General features: G+C 60.6%; 1 protein-coding gene across 3 annotated transcripts in view; it reads left to right on the top strand.

Annotated features, from left to right (window-relative positions):
* ATP11A (ATPase phospholipid transporting 11A) overlaps positions 1-19,056 on the top strand; it is a 105,463-nt gene that overhangs the window by 60,427 nt on the left and 25,980 nt on the right. For all 3 annotated transcript variants that reach the window (XM_081286196.1, XM_081286197.1, XM_081286198.1), the window contains exons 5-16: positions 47-154; positions 999-1,127; positions 3,070-3,173; positions 3,484-3,534; positions 5,929-5,993; positions 6,569-6,650; positions 7,669-7,819; positions 8,521-8,718; positions 11,531-11,704; positions 12,104-12,267; positions 13,952-14,023; positions 15,711-15,784. In XM_081286196.1, the coding sequence (XP_081142322.1) occupies positions 47-154; positions 999-1,127; positions 3,070-3,173; positions 3,484-3,534; positions 5,929-5,993; positions 6,569-6,650; positions 7,669-7,819; positions 8,521-8,718; positions 11,531-11,704; positions 12,104-12,267; positions 13,952-14,023; positions 15,711-15,784 (1,372 nt within the window). The remainder of the gene's footprint in view (positions 1-46; positions 155-998; positions 1,128-3,069; positions 3,174-3,483; positions 3,535-5,928; positions 5,994-6,568; positions 6,651-7,668; positions 7,820-8,520; positions 8,719-11,530; positions 11,705-12,103; positions 12,268-13,951; positions 14,024-15,710; positions 15,785-19,056) is intronic.

Here is a 19,056-nt window from a genome sequence, read left to right as displayed (position 1 = left end):
TAGGGGAGGTGTGACTGACACCTGCTCTCCTCTGCCTGGCTTCCAGGGCTACGAGGACTGGCTCCGTCACAAGGCCGACAATGCTATGAACCAGTGTCCCGTGCACTTCATCCAGCACGGCAAGCTCGTCCGCAAGCAGAGCCGGAAGCTGAGAGTAAGTGATAGCCGACACGTGCCCCTGGTCTAGACCATGCGTGCCTGGTTCAAATCATATACGCCTGGTCCAGATCATGTGTACCTGGTCTAAATCATATGCACGTGTCTAATCACAGATGCCTTGTTTTGAGAGTGACTACTGAAATATGTGCATGGCCTAGACCACGTGTGCCTGGTCCAGATCACGTGTGTGTGCCTGGTTCGCATCACGTGGGCCTAGTCTAAATCACATGTGCCTGCTGTAAATCAATAGGATAGCAGTCTACAAGAGCATTTTGAATAACTTCTCAGTGGACTGGCAGAGACAGACATCCTGCCGTGTTTAGAGGTGTTTTGAATTATTTAAGCAGATCCCTTTAGAGCCTTATGTTCTGAAGCACCTGTTCCTAGCCTTGTGGCTGGCCCCCAGCATTGGCCTATCCTGACCGTGAGCTTAGACTCCAGCCCTAGCGTCCCCACCCTCCATGAAACCCTGGCCCTGCCCTGGCCTGCTGCCCCCTCCCATCCTCTCCTGAGGCTCTGCCATCTGTCCTGCCCTGGGGCAGCACAAGGCACAGGGAGTGTGACAGGCCCTGGGTCGGTGTGTACCTCAGGACATGACCACAGCCCCTCTCCCCACCTTGGGGCGGATGCAGGCTCCAGAAGACTTGCTGTCAGGCACTTAGGAAGCCCGTGAGAACACGCCGCCTGCCTGGGGGCGTGCACGCTCCTCTGCAGGTGCTCCTGACTCTGAAGGACCACTCTGATCTGTGACCGTGTCTGTGATACCTGGCTGCAGGAGAAGGATCCAGGCCATCGCAGAGGCTGAGCGCTGGCCGTCCACCCCTCTCTCTGCCCTGCAGGTCGGGGACATTGTCATGGTCAAGGAGGATGAGACCTTTCCCTGTGACTTGATCTTCCTCTCCAGCAGCCGTGGAGATGGGACCTGCCACGTCACCACTGCCAGCTTGGATGGGGAGTCAAGCCATAAAGTAACGTCCCCATGTCAAGATGCACTCGGGGCCTGGTGTCCGGACTCAGCTATGGCTACGAATGCTGACTGCCATGGCAGTTGGTGTCCTTGGGGCATGGGGGCCCCTTCCTTCTGGGGGCACGGGGGCCGGCCCCCCATGTCTGTGCCCCGAGCTATCTCAGGTGACAAGTAACTCGCATGCTGGCCTGGGCGGTCCAGCTAGTGGGCTGAGTTCAGGGCTCCAGGAGGTCTGTCCATGTGAAGGTTCCACTCTACTGGTCAGAGTTGGTGTCCTTCCTCGCCAAGAGCTGAGTGGAGGCTCCACAGCTTGAGGTCCTGCCCGAGTGCTTCGTGAGGGAGCCTCGCTAACACGGGAGACATCCTCTGAACCCCAACTAGCCTGTGGCTCAGCGTGGCTGCTGTGCTGGGGCTGTGCTACCGGAACTTCACCGTCAGAGAGAATAGGGCACCCTTCCTTTAAGGGCTTTCTTACTTTAAAACCCCAGAAGTTCCCAAAGAGCCGTGAACAGGAACTTACCCCCTGGCTTGTGAGTGCTGGCTCCAGCCTGGTGCTGGACCACTCCTGGGTGAGAGCAGTTAGAAACTTTGCATGGAAGCCTTGTCTTTACAGGATCACGGATGCACACGCCAGCCTTCCGTGGTCATCTGCCATGTCTTAGTGTGAAGCCCGTGGACTCTTTTCAGTTTTGTGGTCATGTTTTCTCTGTAGTGCATCCTAGGAGGATTAGCCTTCTCCATAGTGACAGTCCATGGGGCAGTGGCTTCTCTGGACAGTGCTGGGCTCGGGGTGAGCCTGGGAGGACCAGGTCATCTACCCTGGGACCCGTGAGCCCTCCCATCCCCTGGCAGAGGCCTGCTATCTGGACCTGCCCCTGGGCCCAGGCATCTGGCTCTACTGGGGGAAAGCACAGTGGCCTGTCCCTCCCCAGGACTGAAGGTCTGAGTCGCTGCTGCTGGCGGACTCTGCCTTTGCACTCTGCATGTTAATTGTTCCCTGAAGTCACGCCCCTGCATTTGGTTTGGCTCCGGGACGGGAGTTATGGGAACCCTGCCTTTGAGGGCAGAGCGTGGGGTGGGAGGCCCAGCTGATGTCCCATGAGCTGTACTACGTGGGCCTTGCAGGGGCTTTTCCCATGTGTGAGCCGGGGACAGACCTCCTCTCAGGGTCTGTGGGGACATGACTAGGGAAGCAAGCGTCCCCGGAGGTGGGGACAGCTCACTGTGTGTCTGCCCAGTGCCTGATCCTTAGAAAGACGAGGAAGAGGAGACACGGGGCACTGCCTCCCCTCCGGACTCCTGGACATAGTCCTTCCTTCATTCCAGGGGAGAGCTGCAGCCCCTGGCCCTCCTGTCCCTGCCACAGGTGCTAGGCTAGTGGGTGCCAGCTCCTGGCTCCGACGGCAGCATGGGCATCACCAGGCTCCCCTTAGGAACACAGCCCTGGGGCTGCTGCGTGGGAAGCCGGGGGCCGGCCTGTAGCAGCGGCCTGGCAGCTTCCTGTGACTCCGATGTGGGCGTGGGCTTGAGTGGCCCTCTGGTCCAGGCAGCCCCATGGTCACTCAGAAGCTGTGCTGGCCCAGTGATGACAGGCGAGGGCCGCGGTGGCAGAGTGGGGAGGTAAACCAAGTACAGCCAGAGGCCGGCCCTGGGAAGCACAGGCCACTGGCCTGGTTAGTGGCTACTACTGGGACAGATAAGTCCAGCAGTCCAATTTTGGAGAATCCCAGTCGGCTTCTTTGCCGTGCTAGTGTTTAGGTGAGAGTTGGAAAGTTGGCGTTTCCTGGCCTCGAGCCGGGGACAGATGGTGCTGCCGGGTCTTTTCAGGCTGTGAGCAGACACAGGCTTCCCCTCCCACGTCTCCCGGTGTCACGCTGCCCCCGGGTGGGCGGCCAGCGTGGCGCCAGGCTGGGTGGTGAGCTAGTGCCCCTGTCACTTTGCAGACACACTACGCGGTCCAGGACACCAAGGGCTTCCACACGGAGGAGGACGTCGATCGCCTGCATGCCACCATCGAGTGTGAGCAGCCACAGCCTGACCTGTACAAGTAAGGCCCTGGAGGCGCACGGCGGGCGGGCCTCGGGGAGCACTGACCGGCAGGCGGGGCTGGACTGTCCACAGGCACGCAAGGCCACTTCTGTTACTTTTTATGCAAACGCTGGAAGAGGCCCGTGGGTTTAGTGTTGAGGAAAAGCGAAGTCTGTTTATTTTGAGGAGGTAGCTTGTAAGTGGAGTTAAGGAAGGCCATCCGATCCTGGCAGGGAGAACAGACTGAGAGGCCAGGGCCAGGGTGGGCCAGCGGCCAGTGCACCCCAGGAGGGCTGAGGGCAGCACCGTGACTGGCTTCTCTGTTCCAGGTTCGTGGGCCGCATCAACGTGTACAGCGATCTGAACGACCCTGTGGTGAGGTGAGTGGCCGTGGCCATGGCCCCCCTGCTGCTCTGGGAACGCTCCTTCCTCATGGGGGAGGGCTCCTTCCCCTGAGGAATGCCCGGTTCTGCTCCTGGCTGCTTCCCAGGTGTGCGTCTGTGCAAGTTAACTAGGGTGGCTCCGAACACTCTGAGCAGGTCTGCCCTGAGGGTGGCCGCCTGGAGGGTCACTGCCTGGGCTGGGCCAGGTCATGAAGGGAGCCTGAGGGACATGCCCAGAGGAAGGGTGGCCAGCACCCCTCACAGCAAGCACACTGGTAGGCCTCAGCCCTGAGGTTGCAGGCTGCTGGTTTGGAGGACATTTGCCAGTGTGTACACCTGCTTGAGATCACCCCAGGGTGACCTTTGGGCTCAGGGCCAGACACCAGGAGCAGCTTGGGGCTGGGTGCATGCACCGGCTCTGTCGCCGTGGTCCTGGCCGCTGTGGTCACATGCGGCACACCCACATGGGGCAGCAGCACCATGAGCCGCCCGGGCCCTGGCTGCTGCCGTCGGTTGTCCCTGCTGAGCGCTGTCTGTGGTCTCGGGGGCTGTGTCTGATTTGCGGCCTGGCAGTTGTTTGCAGCGGCACGTTCTAGGAACACGACTTGAGTGGGTTTGGGAGCTGCCCCTTTCTGGGAAGTGCCTTGGCCCGAGAAGGGGTCTGTCTTCCAATTCAGGCGGTCTCCAGATTGTCAGGGACAGACTTGGGGGGATCAGACAAAGCAGTTACTGAGGTACCAGCCCCTGGGATCCCCTGGAAGGCCTGGGTCAGACAGCTGTGGGGAGACGGTGCACGGCTTAGCAGGTCTCGTTGTCGCCCATCCGTGGGCTGACCAGTGCTGTGCAGGTCTGTGGGGCGCGGCGTCCGCTCTCCTGGGTGCATCTTGTACCAAGGTAAGTCCCTGTTGCTCTGAAAGAGAGCCTCCTCAGCGGTGAGGCTGGTTGGTACACGAATGAGGAGGTAGACGGGGCCTGGTCACCTGTGGGTGGGTCTGAGGTGGCTTCCCAGTCCTCCTGCTGTCACTGTGATGCCAGGTGCCTCAGAGGGTGACAGCTGCCGGGTTATACTTTGACACCAGTTCTAGTTTGGTCCTTTAATATTTGTACTATTCAGTGCACCTTTTAATACCTGGGGTTTTAAAGATATTTGTAGCTGTCGAAAACCTGGAGGCTGTAAGCCATCTCTCCAATCCTCAGTCACACAGAGGGATACTTCTTCCTTCTCTTCAAACAAGAAGCAAAGCACTTTCTCAAGTAAATTATTTTTAGACTTCCCAGAGATCCACTCTAAACGGGCCGTTTGTTTTCCTAAGTGCTTGTGACATCGATTATCCAAGTGTGCTGCTAACAGAGGCTGACAGCTCTGCACAGCCCCAGGAGCCATGTCTTTAGTGGCTGTCTGGCTGGGGCAGCAGGATGCCAGCTGCGCGCCTGGGGTGTTCCTCCGCGTGGTGCCCCTTGGCCCGAGGCTTCCTGGTCATCCAGCCAGTGAAGCGGAGCCGCGTAGGCCAAGTCACTGAACGTAGTTACCTGTGTGACATTGGTGGTTCTCCCCCTCCACAGCGCAGGGACATCAGCCCACCAGCAGACAGCCCCAGCAGGTCCTAGCAGCTCTTTCTCCCTCCAAGGGATCGGTAGGGTGTTGTCAGTAGCAAAATGTGCACTCTCGCCTTCTGCCTATCACTGCCACTGCTCAGGAGACGAGAAGTGACGTCATCCAGGAGCCACTGGAAGGCAAAGCCCCCAGGAACAGCGTCTGCTGCCACGGGGGCCCGTGCCTGCAGCAGCGCTCGGGCTTCAGGGAGTGACCCTTAACCCTCCACTGCTGCTTGTTTCCCCCAGAAACTCCCCTCAGGTCCCTTCCTCCAGGCCCCTTGTGCAGCCTGACTCCCAGGGATCACAAAGGCCACAGCCTCCCAGCTGTCACCTTCAAACCTGTGGCACTCAAGAGACTCCCAAGTCTCATGCGCTTATGATGGAAACAGCTCAAGTTTGAACAAAACGCACACCCTTGGCCTTTCCAGAACATTCTGGGGTCCCTAGAGCAGCCATCCTCAGACGTGAGGCTCGTGGGGACGGGTGCTGGACCGCCCCAGGGCCTCAGATGCAGTAGATTTGGATTTTCTGACGTGTCTCCGGTGCTGCTGGTGACACTGTTGGGATACCCAGGGGCCACCTTATGGCCCCCAGCAGGACTCTGTGGGAGCTTTCAGACTCTGGGCCCGGGTCAGGGCCTGGGGTCCCACTTCCAAGGGCAGCGGAGGGCCCGGCAGCCATACTTCCTTGGGGACCTGGCTGGCTTCGGTGACCTGCCATGACACTGGAGCCTGCACTGTCCTCTGCCTCTGGCCTCTTTTGCTTCACGTTCTGTGCCTGTCCTTGTCTTTACAGGCCACTGGGATCAGAAAACCTGCTTCTCCGAGGAGCCACGCTCAAGAACACCGAGAAGATCTTTGGTAAATGTTTTAATTAGTAGTTCCTGGTCCCGCTTCTGAAAACAAGGCTGCCGTACACAGGGCTGGGGTGCTGTGTCCTTTACGGTGGCAGCTGTGCCTCACTGAGGACATTGTGCTGATGGGTGGCAGCGACCCACAACGCCACACGCAAAACACAGGCCTGCTCACGAGGCACATGTGGTTTGTGACTCAGAAACGACGTTGTATCTGGGGAGGACCCCAAGGGTCCTGCGGGAAGCCCTTGCACACCACGGGACTTTGCCAACCGCCCGGTTCTGGCAGGCTGTCCCGTTTCAGTCACACGAGACGACTGTTTAAATACACAAGTGTGCGCTGCTGCAGAGACCCCGACAGACGTCACTCTTCACCTGATGTTAAGGTGCACTCTCAAACTGCAGTTGTCCTCTGTGCAGGGAAGTCTTTGAAGACTCCCACGGTGACTCAGGGGCAGCCCCTTGTCTGGCACAATGACAAGTGCCACTGTCTGGCCTGAGAGTCCATCCCACCAGGCCGTGTGGCCCGTGCGCAGGCCAAGGCCTCTGCGCGTGGCCATCGCGTTACCCTTCTGCTTTCAGGTGTGGCCATCTACACAGGCATGGAGACCAAGATGGCCTTGAACTATCAGTCAAAATCCCAGAAGAGATCTGCCGTGGAAAAGTAAGGGTCGGGGCAAGGGTGACGGCTGTGCCATGGCATGCTGTGGTCAGCCACTGGAGGCCAGACTGTCCCCTTGGCCTCGCTCCTCCGAGGTGCTGGAGGCAGTGTGGAGTAGCCGCAGGGCTGACCACTCGGGGGGACTTGCTTATCTCTCTGTGAGGTAGAGGGCTCCCCTGCTTGGCCCAGCAGGTGCACCTGCTCCTGGAGGCTCCCTAAGTCCTGGCTCCCAGTGGGCTGTGGTGCCCCGCAGCTCCTTCCGCCAGGGGAGAGACCTCCAGATAGAGGTCTGGACATGGTTTTACTAAGGAGCCCTTAGCAGAGGCAGCTGTCCCCCTTAGACAGTGAGGCCCTCCGGCCGGGTCAAGATAGTAGTGGATTCGCCAGAAGGCGTGGCCTAGAGTTCTGTTTTCTCTGTCCCTGGTAAAAGTGTGTCCCTCCTGGAGTGGACACCTGTGTGGCTTCTGAAGGCACTGGGTCTCTGTCTTCCATGGCTGCATGGAGCAGAGGGAGACGGACCCATCAAGGGCAGGAGGCCTTTGCCCCCAGATGTCTGCATGTCTCGGGCTTTCAGAAGTGCATGGTGGGAACTGGGAAGGAGCCCTTCTTAGACTTGCCGAGCCCTTCGTCAAAGCTAGGCCTCTATGGGCCTGCAGTGCTTAGTGCCCCTCAGTCAGTGCTCCACCAGTGCTCAGTGCCCCACAGTGCTCAGTGTCCCAACGGTGCTCAGTGCCCCACAATGCTCAGTGCCCCCGCAGTGCTCAGTGCCCCAATAGTGCTCAGGTGGCGTCCTCAGAAGTGGGGTTGGGTGCAGCATCCCTCCTGCTGACCGTCTTCCTGTCCTAGACTCTTGGCCTTGTGGCCTCTGGATTCCAAGCTAGTGATGGTACAGTGTACACAGCTGGGCACTAGCTGGGTACCTCCTTGGAAACACGTCCCGCTTGTCCCACCTTGTATGGGAGAGGCCGGTGGAGCCCCCCCGTCGGCAGGGAGCCCGCATGACTCTGGCGTGGCGTTGCAGGTCAATGAATGTGTTCCTCATCGTCTACCTCTGCATCCTGGTGAGCAAGGCGCTGGTCAACACTGTGCTCAAGTACGTGTGGCAGAGCGAGCCCTTCCGGGACGAGCCCTGGTACAACCAGAAGACCGAGTCGGAGAGGCAGCGGAACCTGGTATGGAGGACGCCCTCCTCAGGGCAGGGGTGGCTGTCAGGCTTGCTGCCAGCACATGGTGGGGGGTCCTGGCCGTAGTGGGGCATCCACCCTGAGCCGTCCTCAGATGGCAGGAGCACACGCCCAGGGCGCTGGTCCCCCTGGGAGATGTTCAGGACCATGCCCGAGAGGCCTTCAGGGCTGCCGACCTGCCCAGGGCCCTGTGCTTGCAGGTGCTCAGGAGATGCTTGCCAGTGATTTGGGGATAGATGGCACCTGCTGAGACAGGCACAGGGAGAAAGGGGCTCAGACTCCAGAGCAAGGTCGTGTGCGAACCTCGCCCCGTGTCTTTGCTGTGTGCAACAGCCTGCCCTCCCCAAAACTAACCTGGCTGCACGCATGGAATAAAGCCGCCCAGGTCGGTCCCTTTACCAGGCTCACATCTCTGGCATCTCCTAGGTTTTCTCTTGGTGAGTTCTGTTGTTTGTCACAGATGTTCCAAGCTGGTATCTCCGTCCCGTCAGCCTGTGTGGCGCCGTGTCCCTGGTGGCACGCTTGTGTTAACAGGCAAAGTCTGCCCCTGGCCTGGGTGAGGATGCGGCCAGGCGTGGCCTGCTGCCCAGCAGCCCTCACTGGGGACTTGGGCAGGCAGTCTGGCTCGCCTGCACCCTGCATGAGGCTTGGCCCTGGGGGACGTGGGTACTGAGGAGCTGTGTGCTCAGTTCCTCAGGGCCTTCACGGACTTCCTGGCCTTCATGGTGCTCTTCAACTACATCATCCCCGTGTCCATGTACGTCACCGTGGAGATGCAGAAGTTCCTTGGCTCCTACTTCATCAGCTGGGACGAGGACATGTTCGACGAGGAAACAGGAGAGGGGCCTCTGGTCAACACGTCCGACTTGAACGAGGAGCTGGGTCAGGTCAGTGTCGCCCGATTCTTCCTGAAGGGTGAGTGCTATTCCCTTGTGTCCAGATATGCAGGTGCAAGATGCCTGTGCGGTGGTCCCACTGGTGGTAGGTGAGCTGTCTCTATTGGGATTCATGCACGTCGGCTCTCCTGTGACCCGTGAGAGATGTGCGAGCTGGCATGGACTCTGCGCGGCCTTTGGTGGGGCTTTCATGTTCATAGCGTGTGCAAGGTCAGTTGTGTCAGCAGCCCTGGTCAGCCCATCTGTGACCTTGCTCATTCTGGGCCTTCATGGTGTGAGCTGAAGAACTGGGTGCCTCTCTAGAGGTGAGCAGGTGGACGTGGGCATCCTCATGGTCCCACGCCTCACCCCTAGCATCGGGTCTGTGCTCTGTGCCGTGGGGAAGGCCCTGCCAGCTTGTGGCGCAGATCACACCAAGAAGTGGACGCAAGGTGTCCTCTGTGGGGTCTGGGAATGGCCACAGATGGGGTCACTGCCGCTGCCCCCCTACCTCCACCCGAGGTGCCAAGGTCTGCACAGTGTGAGGGCACAGCTGTGTACGCCAGGCCTGCAGATCCGCAGCGCTGCCCTCAGGGGAGAACCACAGAAAGGGGGTTCCTTCGTCCTCACTGGCCTCACAGTGGCCTTCCCACAGCCCCAGTCTAGCCCTTTCTGCTCGGTCACAATTTGGAGGTGGCCCAAGGTAATTCACCGCCTTGTGTAATTCAGTAGCCTTAAAGCACCACTTTAGACGGGCAACTGCGTCCCGACCCCTCCCACCCCCAGGACCCCGGCAGAGGCTATTGATGGGTGGTTAGCCTCTGCCTGGGACCCTAGACCTGCCTCCTCTGAGGGGCACGGCCCTCAGAGGTGGGACTGTGCTCTGACGTCTAACTGGACCTTCCTATGGCTCCTCCCATGAGGGGCGCGCCGCTCTCTGATTGGACCTTCCTATGGCTCCTCCCATGAGGGGCGGGCCACTCTCTGATTGGACCTTCCTATGGCTCCTCCCATGAGGGGCGCGCCGCTCTCTGATTGGACCTTCCTATGGCTCCTCCCATGAGGGGCGCGCCGCTCTCTGATTGGACCTTCCTATGGCTCCTCCCATGAGGGGCGGGCCACTCTCTGATTGGACCTTCCTATGGCTCCTCCCCTGACGGGCAGGTCGCTGTCTCACTGGACGTTCCTCTGGCTGCTCCGGGGCCTGGCCGGTCACTGTAGCTTCAGTGCTGCCCAGGTCTTAGCTCAGGGGTGAGGTCCTCGCCTCTGGAGCCCCGTATCCTGTTTCATGTGTTCCTGAGCAGTTCCGTGGCAGGGGTTTTCTGTGGGAAGAGGAATGTCGAGCCGTGCCCAGGCTGCAGGTCTCTCCCCCCTCCTGGAGTCTGTTGGGATGGGATCGCCGTCCTGTCTGGTTCTGAGCAAAACCAGCTGCAGCAGGAGGCACAGAGCCTGGGCGCCGAGGTCAGAGCTGAGGGGCAGGTTGAGAGTGAGGTCTTCCCCAACGGCCAGGTTAGGGTGCCACTTTCACAGCAGACGAGATGGGTGTTTAGCAATGAGGCAGAACCGGCTCCCACCCTCCCAGTGCCCGTGTGTGTTTCCTTAGAGGTCAGCACTGCCGCCTGCATTTCACCAGTGCAAGACTGAGGCTCCAAAGCCTGACCCCGCACCTTGGTGCTGCCCCTGAACACAGGCCCCTCGGGTCATGCTGCAGGCTGTGGAGTCAGACGCCAGCTGCAGTGCAGCTCCCTTCTGCAGGGGACCAGGTAGAGGGTGGACCCATGGAGTGGGGACGGCAGGTCTTACCGTTTTCTTGCCCCTTTCACCCTTGCCAAGGCGGCCTTGGGGTTTAGCAGTACTTTCATCTGAATTCCATGAAATCACGCGGGAAAGCATGTCGGAGATCTGCCCACCTTAGGGGGCTTGGGCAAGTCAGGGGTGCTGTCCATGGAGCCCTCTACTAGGCGTTCCTTCAGAGGTCTGACCCTTCTGAGATTGCTGACCTCCCAACACCTGCCTGTGAGGGGTCACAGGCCAGCAGCCTCTGTGGGGTCTTGGGGATAGCCAGTGCTCTCTGGGCCCAGCTGTGTGTCCCTGGGGAGGCTCCGCTGGGCTTTGGCTGGTGTCCTAGCGGCAGGGCTGATTCAGCAGGTCAGGACGTAGTGCTGGTTAAGGACAAGCTCACGACGGAAAGGCACTTTCTGCTGTCGGTTTGTCAGAGCCTCTTCCTGAAAGACCCGGGGAGAAAAGGTCCTTATGGAGCCCACGGCTGAGTCCTTTCCACCTCTCTGCGCTTCCTTCCTGCCGCAAGCCCAGCTCACCCTCCCCCCAGGAGCTGTGCGCACGGCATCTGCCCAGCTGCTCACCGTGAACACGCTCCTCTGCTTTACCTGAATCAGGTGTAACTAGCAGCGTCTTTGTGGCCTGTCGGGCTGTCCTTCTGAAGTCTGCCCTCTCACTTGTTTGGCTTCTGTCTCTGACCCTGCGTGGCCTCGTGAGTCTTGACCCCAAGGCTTCAGAGAGGAAGGTTTCCTTTGTGCCCTTTGTTGTTTGAAGGACACATGGGCCATCCTCACCCTGGTCTTTCAGATGCACTGGCTCCACGAGGCAATGTCCTCCAAGGTCACCGTTCCCCATCCATTGCCACCGTGCCCCCCACCACATCACACCTGTCCCAGTGGCCAAGGGGTGCAGCGGACACGCCCACGGCTCTACATCTATCTGGGTCAAGCTATGCGATGTTTGTATCTTGCCAGACTGTCACCTGGGCCAGGGTGACACGGCCACAGGTCTGGGTGGCGTCTGAGGGTGTGTGTCTCACCCGCAGGTGGAGTACATCTTCACGGACAAGACGGGCACACTCACAGAGAACAACATGGCGTTCAAGGAGTGCTGCATCGAGGGTCAGGTCTACGTGCCCCACGTCATCTGCAACGGGCAGGTCCTGCCCGACTCCTCTGGCATTGACATGATTGACTCTTCCCCGGGCGTCAGTGGGAGGGTAGGTTCTGGCCCACTGTAGGGAGGAACGTGTCGCCATGCTAGGCACATGTGTGCGAGGTGGTCTCCCCTCTCACTGGGGCATCTGGGAGAGGCAGGACCCCGAGGGACTTCAGTGAGGTTCTGGTCAGATGCTGCTGTACTACCGGTGCCCCCTGGGGGGCGACAAGCGGTGATTCCATGCTAGGACCTTGGAATCCCTGGACAGGCAGGGCAGGCGGTATGCAGAGAGCAGTGAGCACACGGAGTGCACAGACAGGCACACTCCTGAAGATGCACACGTGTACACGCTCACACCCGCCCTCCGAGTGGCAGCATGGGAGTGGGGGTGTGTCCTGCCGGGCGCCTCCTGTTCTGGGCAGCTGTGAGCCATGGACTTCCCCTGGCCGTGTTTTCACAGGAGCGGGAGGAGCTCTTTTTCCGGGCCCTCTGTCTCTGCCACACTGTGCAGGTGAAAGATGACGACCAGGTGGACGGCCCCAGGAAGTCACCGGACTCAGGGAAGTCCTGCGTGTACATATCATCCTCGCCTGACGAGGTGGCGCTGGTGGAAGGCATCCAGAGGTGGGTCTGGGCCGCCGCGGGATGGGGCTCAGCTGAGCGCAAGATCCACTGTGGGCAGTCCCGGGCCCCTCGCCTCCTGTCCTGGTCGCCACCCGTCCCCATGAGTCTTGAGCTCCTGGGCTGAGCAGCAGCTGCCTATGGCCTCAGGCCCCCCTGGGCCCCGTACCTCGGGGGCCTCATGGAGAAGCTGCATGTGAGTCCTCATGGCATCATTCACGTGGCTCCCCCATCTGCAGTATGTCGGAGGGACAGTCCTGGTCAGGCTCCTGAGGGCAGAGCCAGCCCCATCCCCTCCAGCGCTGGTCTCCTCCTGGACTCAGGAACCGAGGCCTAGCGGCAGTCTCCCCTAAACCACAGGGCTTGGTGAGTGACATGGGCGCTGGGGCCCTGCCTGCCGGCTGCCTGTGCATCTCGTACCCCACCAGAGGGACTGCAGTGGTCTAGATGCCGGTCGGAGCCGGCGCTTCACACCAGCACTGGCAGTGCTGGAAACGTTCCCTTCACGCCCCAGTTTCAAACTGCGCAAGTCGTTCTGGGTGCCCCTGGCTTGGGAGTCAGGTGACCCTCAGGTCCCCTCTGTACTGCCTGTGACATGGGTTAACCCCAAGACTGAAGGAGCAACAAGGAGAAGGGTCAGCGCTTTTTGTCGAGCAGCGTCCTGCTGCCTCTAAGTCGGCACCTTTCTCCTGTGCGGTGCCGTCCCCGTGGGCTTCCGAAGCCCCCAAGCCCACTCCCACAGAGTGGGACCACTCAGAGCTGATCTAGCTCTTCTGGGAGAACAGGCGCTCAGCACTGAGCCGCACTCCAGGCAGACAGTCGAGGTCAGGGCACCCCTGCTGGGAGTCCCGTCCTTCAGCACAGGCTCCCATGGGGTAGGCAGACCCACTGCCCCACTCCTGGCCCCTGCCCACCATGACGGCTGGCACTGTGTGTCCATCTATCAGCCCCAAGGCCAGGCCTTCTTCCTCCCTCTCCGGCAGGTGCCTGGAATGGTGCTGCGCTCTCAGCCGTGGGAGAGGGTATTGCTGGGATCACATGGTGTGAGCAGCACCCTGGCCTGGTGTCCTATCAGTCAATGTGAGGGCTGTCTGGGATGACTGCCTGCTGTGGTACTGCTGTGCAGAGCACCCCGTGTGACCAGGGCAGACGCCTGCTCTTGCAGATCTGCCTCAAGTCCAGGGCTGAGCACTGGCCTCCGGGGGTGGGCTTTCTCCTGCATCCGGAGGGTGAAGCACAGGGGGCGAGTGGGAGAGGGACAGGTGCATGTCACAGGCTTGACACAGGCCAGTCACTGTGAGCTGGGAGCCTGCTGGCCTTGTCCCCCCTCCTCACTGCAGCATGGGGAGGGGTCTCCCACCCAGGAACCTTGGGGACAGCTTCAAGGTCCTCTGGGTCCCGACGTCGTACTCCCTCTGAGCAACAATGAGCAAGCCTGTGAGCGTCCAGTAGACGTGTGCAGGGACAGGGTGGGGAGCCTCGGCACCCACAGGAGCCTGGGTCACCCAGGGAGGCGGGGGCTGTGCGTCCTGGGAGCGCGGGCTGAGGTGGCGACCGACTCCTTCTCCCACCTGGCTTTGAAGTGCAGTTCACAGCCTGCTCCCCACAGCGTTTCTCCTTCCCCAGGAACGCCGGGCTCGGTGGGGAGGGACCGCGCCCTGCTCACCGGTCTGCCTCTCGCCCGCAGGCTTGGCTTCACATACCTGCGGCTGAAGGACAACTACATGGAGATTCTCAACAGGAATGATGACATCGAGAGGTGAGGTACTGCGCGGCCACGAAGAGGGGCCTGCGGGTTTGTCATTCAGAACAGTGTCCTCCCATGGGTGCCCTGCTTCCTGGAAGAATCCAAGAACCTCCGAGCCCTGTGAGACAGGACAGTGGGAGGAAAGAGGGCCTTGTTGGCACAGGGTGTCTCTCCAATGGCTTCCTGGAGGGGTGGACTAGGGCTTGTCAGGGAAGGCTTCTTCTCTGTGTCAGTCCCTCTCCAGCACTGTGACAGAACACCAAGGAAGTCAGCGAAAGGGGGAAAGAGCGCCTGTGGCCCTGCTCCGAGAGGTTTCAGTCCACGTCGCCTGGCCACGTTGTTTCTGGGATGTGTAAGGCAGTGCATCATGGTGGCACCACATGGTGGTGCAGAGCTGCCGCCTCATGGTGGCCAGGAAGCAGGGAGCGAGAGGAGGGGGCAGGGACAAGACATCCCCTTCAAGGGTGCACCCTCCAATGACCTCCTCTTCCAGCTAGGCCCTGAAGGTTTGCATCATCCCTGGTAGACCACCAGCTGGGGGCCAGCTACAGAAATCCTCAGGGCTTCTAGAACCTTCCAACCTCCCCCGGCCTCCCTGCTGAGGCAGCAGCCCCTGGTCTGGGAGCACAGAGTCCTCCCAAGTACGCAGCTATGCTGTAGAAAGGCCAGCTGATGCCCAGGGGCAGTCTCGGCATCAAAGAGCTCACTCCTGAGGCAGAAGTCATACCTTGAGTTCTGACTCGGAGGCCGGTGGTGTTCCTTCTTAGGAATGGCATAAGTGGACACAGGCTAAGACAGGTTAGAAAGAACATGGGATTTGGTGGTGATGGCCTCCAACAGTCTTAGTTTTAAATATAAAATAAGGGGCTGGGGATGTGGCTCAAGCGGTAGCGCGCTCGCCTGGCATGCGTGCGGCCCGGGTTCGATCCTCAGCACCACATACCAACAAAGATGTTGTGTCCGCCGAGAACTAAGAAATAAATATTAAAAATTCTCTCTCTCTCTCCTCTCTCTCCTCTCTCACTCTCTCTTAAAAAAAATATATATATATGTATATATATATATATATATATATAAATAAAATAAGTTCACGGACAACTGGGAATGGGTGAGCCTCTCGGCCTGGGTGGGCTCCTCCCTGCAGACCCAGACCTCTGGGCCCAGGGCTCCCTGTGGGCAGGGGAAAGCCAGAACCCTCGGCGCTCGCCCAGCTGCGGGTGCCCAAGTGTGTCTCAGCTCTTGAACGGCCATTGTTGAGGGAGGAGGTTCCCACCTGCTTTCTGCCTGGTTGTGGCTTCCACCTGAGCAGGCAGTGACTGCAGGGACCAGGACCCACCCTGCAGTACACTGAGGACCCAGGGCATCTGCACAGCCACAGGGTGCAGCCTCTCCCCGGCCTCCTGCTGGCCCGAGCCAAGGGGTTGCGGACAGTTTTCAGTAGCCCAAGTGCCCACGGGTGGTTATCCTCTCTGAGGCAGGGGCCTCAGAGCTGGACTCGGTCAGCATCCCCCTCCAGCACCAGGACAGTGCAAAGCAGAGCTGGGCGTCTGGTGGCGTCCAGAGCTCAGGTGGCACCTGTGAGGCTTGGGGGGCGCGGAGAGTAGAGGATGCTGCCGTCCTGGGGTGGAGTTGGGTGGCCCTCCATGCCCGGCAGCTCATGTCCAGACCCAAAAAAGAGTGAGAGTTCCTTTTTTTTCAGGTTTGAATTGCTGGAGATTCTGAGTTTTGACTCTGTGAGAAGGAGAATGAGTGTCATCGTCAGAGCCGCCACAGGTAGAGGCTTCTCTTGGTTTCTCAGATGTGCGGGCGGTTTTGTTTTCTCCAGTAGCTGGACTCTGGCAGCTCTGAGGACCGGAGCCAGGCCAGTGTCCTGCTGGGTGTGGGTGAATTCCCACACTGCCTAGGGAAGCAGGCTTCCCTGAGCAGAGGCCTGAGTGCAGCCACACCATGCACGTCCTCCGAGCGTCTCCTGGGATCGCACAGACCAGGGAGAACATGCCCCTTGGCGCGCACTCGCTCACGGGTGCCCGAGCGTGTTTTAGCTCTCGAACACCCGCTGTTGAGGAAGGAAGGCGTTCCGGTGGTGACACACACGTCACTGAGCTGTGTGCTCTGCTGGGCAGAGGGTCTCACGGGCCCCAGGCTCAGGCTCTGCCTCGGGGTTCTGGATGGAGGACGTGGTGGGGTCAGACCCTCTGACTACATGACCTTGGTGACCTCTGCGCGCTCTCAGGGTTTGTGGTGTTTGGCTCATTGTCCCTGCTCAGCCCAGGGCTGTTCGTGGCACTTCAGCTCCTCCTGCTTCTGGAAGGTTCCTGAGCCTTGGCTGGCCTCCACCGTCTGGCAGAGCCCATGAGGCCCTCCTCACTGTCCCCAAGGAGGCTCCCTTGGAGTCCCACTGTTAGCAGCCTGCAGCCTGGCGCCTGGGCCCTGCCAGCTCCAGCCCCTGCCCCTAGTGCAGCACACCCTGTGCCCCCGCTGCAGGGGACTGGAGAGGGTCATCCACACCCCTGTCCAGGCCCTGCACCACCATCCTAGCCGTCGTCAGCAGCCCAGCCTCAGTGTCCACCCGCCGTCCCCACAGGCCCAGGCGCTGCCCAGCGTGGGCTTGCCCTCCTGCGCGCCCATCCAGAATAGCTCAGCACTGCCTGGCTAGCGACACCGGCCTCCTCGGTCGCACTGCTCCCTGTGTGGTCCCATGGTGACACGCTGGACGTGGCCCTGCATTGGAGCCTCTGCCTCTGGCCCAGTCCTGAAAGAGGCAGCGTGTGCCCCACTCAGCAGGGCGCTCCCTACCCCTGCCCCCTGCAGAGCCCTGGGGAGATGGGGCCAGTCCACTCACCAGGGCAGCTCAGAGCAGCACCTCGAGAGCTGGGGACCTGTGCTGTTTCCTAAACTAGGCAACACCAGGCTGGTCCCTCTTTGGGCGAATGCCAGGTCAGTCACCAAACAGTGCTGCTGCCCTGGACCTGCCCAGTCCAGCCTCGGGGAATTCCTTGTTGGCCGGGTTCCTCTGCTTGTGCTGAGAGACCTCCTGTCTCCTGGGCAGAGCTGTCCTGAGGTCCTGGCTGAGAGCAGCCATCCTTATTTTCCCTTGGAGACTGCCAAGGACAGCAGAGGGTACAGAGAGCACATTTAGCAGTGTCCCGAGTTGCTGTCCAAGAATGGAGCTCCCTGTGTTGGGTGGGCAGCCTCGGGAGGACACTGTGGCTGCTGGGGACCTGGCTGTGTATCTCAACCCACTGAGTCCCACAGCACCTGCCCCGAGATGGATCACAACGTGAGGGAGAAGAGCAGGCTCCACCTGCAGGATTTGCACCAAAGTCATGGGACACGTGGCAGCCTCTGTGGACATTGCCATGACACACAGAGAAGCGGGCTTTACCACCTGGCAGTGGGTTGCAGGACCGTCTCTGGGAGCCGATGCAGAGATGCTGACACCTGCTGAGGGCGTGAGGCCACCCCACCTGCCCCCACGGAACACCATCCCGCGACCTCCAGCCACTGTGAACCACCAGGAGGAGGACAGCACGTGGGCATTCCCAGCTGGGTCTTGCCAGGGGAGCCTCCCCAGCTGTACCCCCTGACACTGCTCCTGCCCTGGGGCCACCACGTCTAGTAGAGGCTCTGTGCCGACGGAGGAGCCACCTGTCAGCCTCTCATGGCCGCTTTGAGCCACCAACGTCACTGTGCCGTCCGGGCTGCACAGGGGCTCTTGTGGATGCGGCAGTGACCCAGCTTGAGGCCTGAGGTGTCGGCTTGGGACAGCCCTGGGCTCAGGAGGCTGCACCTTCCTGGGGCCTCTGCAGAACATACTCTGGGCCGTGATGCCGTCCTCAGGGACCGGCAGGAGGAGCGCCATGTCCGCAGAGGGGGCACCACCGTGTGGGTCTCGCCACCTGTGGGTGGGCGGAGTCCTTCTCTCTCGGTGGAAGTGGTGCCCACAACCTCAGGGTGCCCACAACCTGTGCCCCATGCTGTGCACCCTGCAGACCCGATGAGGCCGAATTGAGGAGGGACACCGGAGGTTTGGGTCACTCGGCCACGCTGGGCGCTCCTGTTCCAGAGACTCGTGAGCATGACCTGGGGCTCTTCTGATGGTGTCCACGCCACAGCCCCTGCAGTGAGGCAAAGGGAGGCACTGTGTCACACGCCCCCAGAGCTGCCTGTCGACGTGCCCTGTCCCCTGAGAGCCACCGCCAGGCTTACCGCAGTGTCGCCTAGCATGGGTGGGACAGTGCCCAGCCGTGCCCACCAGGAGCTTTGGCCACCATCCTCCCCACCAACTCTTGTTGGCCCTGGAGTGGGTGGTGGTAGGGCTGGCTGTCGACAGGACCAGAAGACCTGGTCCCACAGGCTCAGTCCTGCAGGCCACGTGTCCACAGAGCTGCAACAGCAGGTCTGCGCCCACCTGCCCAGGGTGCGCTTGCTACGCCCTGGGGCTGCTCCTAGGCCAGGTGGACCCTCGTCCCAGGGCCTATGTGCCCGGCCTTGTGTGTCTGGGCACATCGGGACTGTGGGGAGCTGAGCCGGGAGCCCTGAATCATGAGCAGTCCCACCATCTGGTGACCATGACGGGCTCTGGAACCATCCTGGATGGGTCATGGCCCCAGAAGCCCCAGCAGTGTGGTTCTGCAGGCACCAGCTAGAGCCAGTGCCCTGTGTCCCTGGTAGCTGCTCCCGGGGCTCCTTTTCCTACCTGCTTCTGCCCAGCGTGTGCCCACCCAGGCGGCCACAGCCCACGTCTCCGTGGCAGTGCTTTGTGGCTGTGGCCAGCCTCTGGACTGAGCCCTCAGCCAGTGGGTCGTATCTGAGACTGAGACATTCTCTCTGTGTTTCCCCGGGGTCTGTCCTGGGAGCAGGAACAAGGAAGGTCGGCGCCCAACACACCCCTGAACCCTGGGTCTGGATCCCAGCTGTCAGCCCGGGAGGGCCTCTGCCCACCCCACCCTGGGAATCGCTGAGCTGGACAGTCCCCGACTGACCTCCGGTGCCCTCCAGACTTGGTCCTGGATACTTGGAAGGACCCTCGGTGTTAGGGGCTC

This window comes from Spermophilus citellus (genome assembly GCF_964194105.1).
Source record: "Spermophilus citellus genome assembly, chromosome: 1".
NCBI classification, from domain to species: Eukaryota; Metazoa; Chordata; class Mammalia; order Rodentia; family Sciuridae; genus Spermophilus; species Spermophilus citellus.
This window is presented reverse-complemented; position numbering and strand designations above follow the sequence as displayed.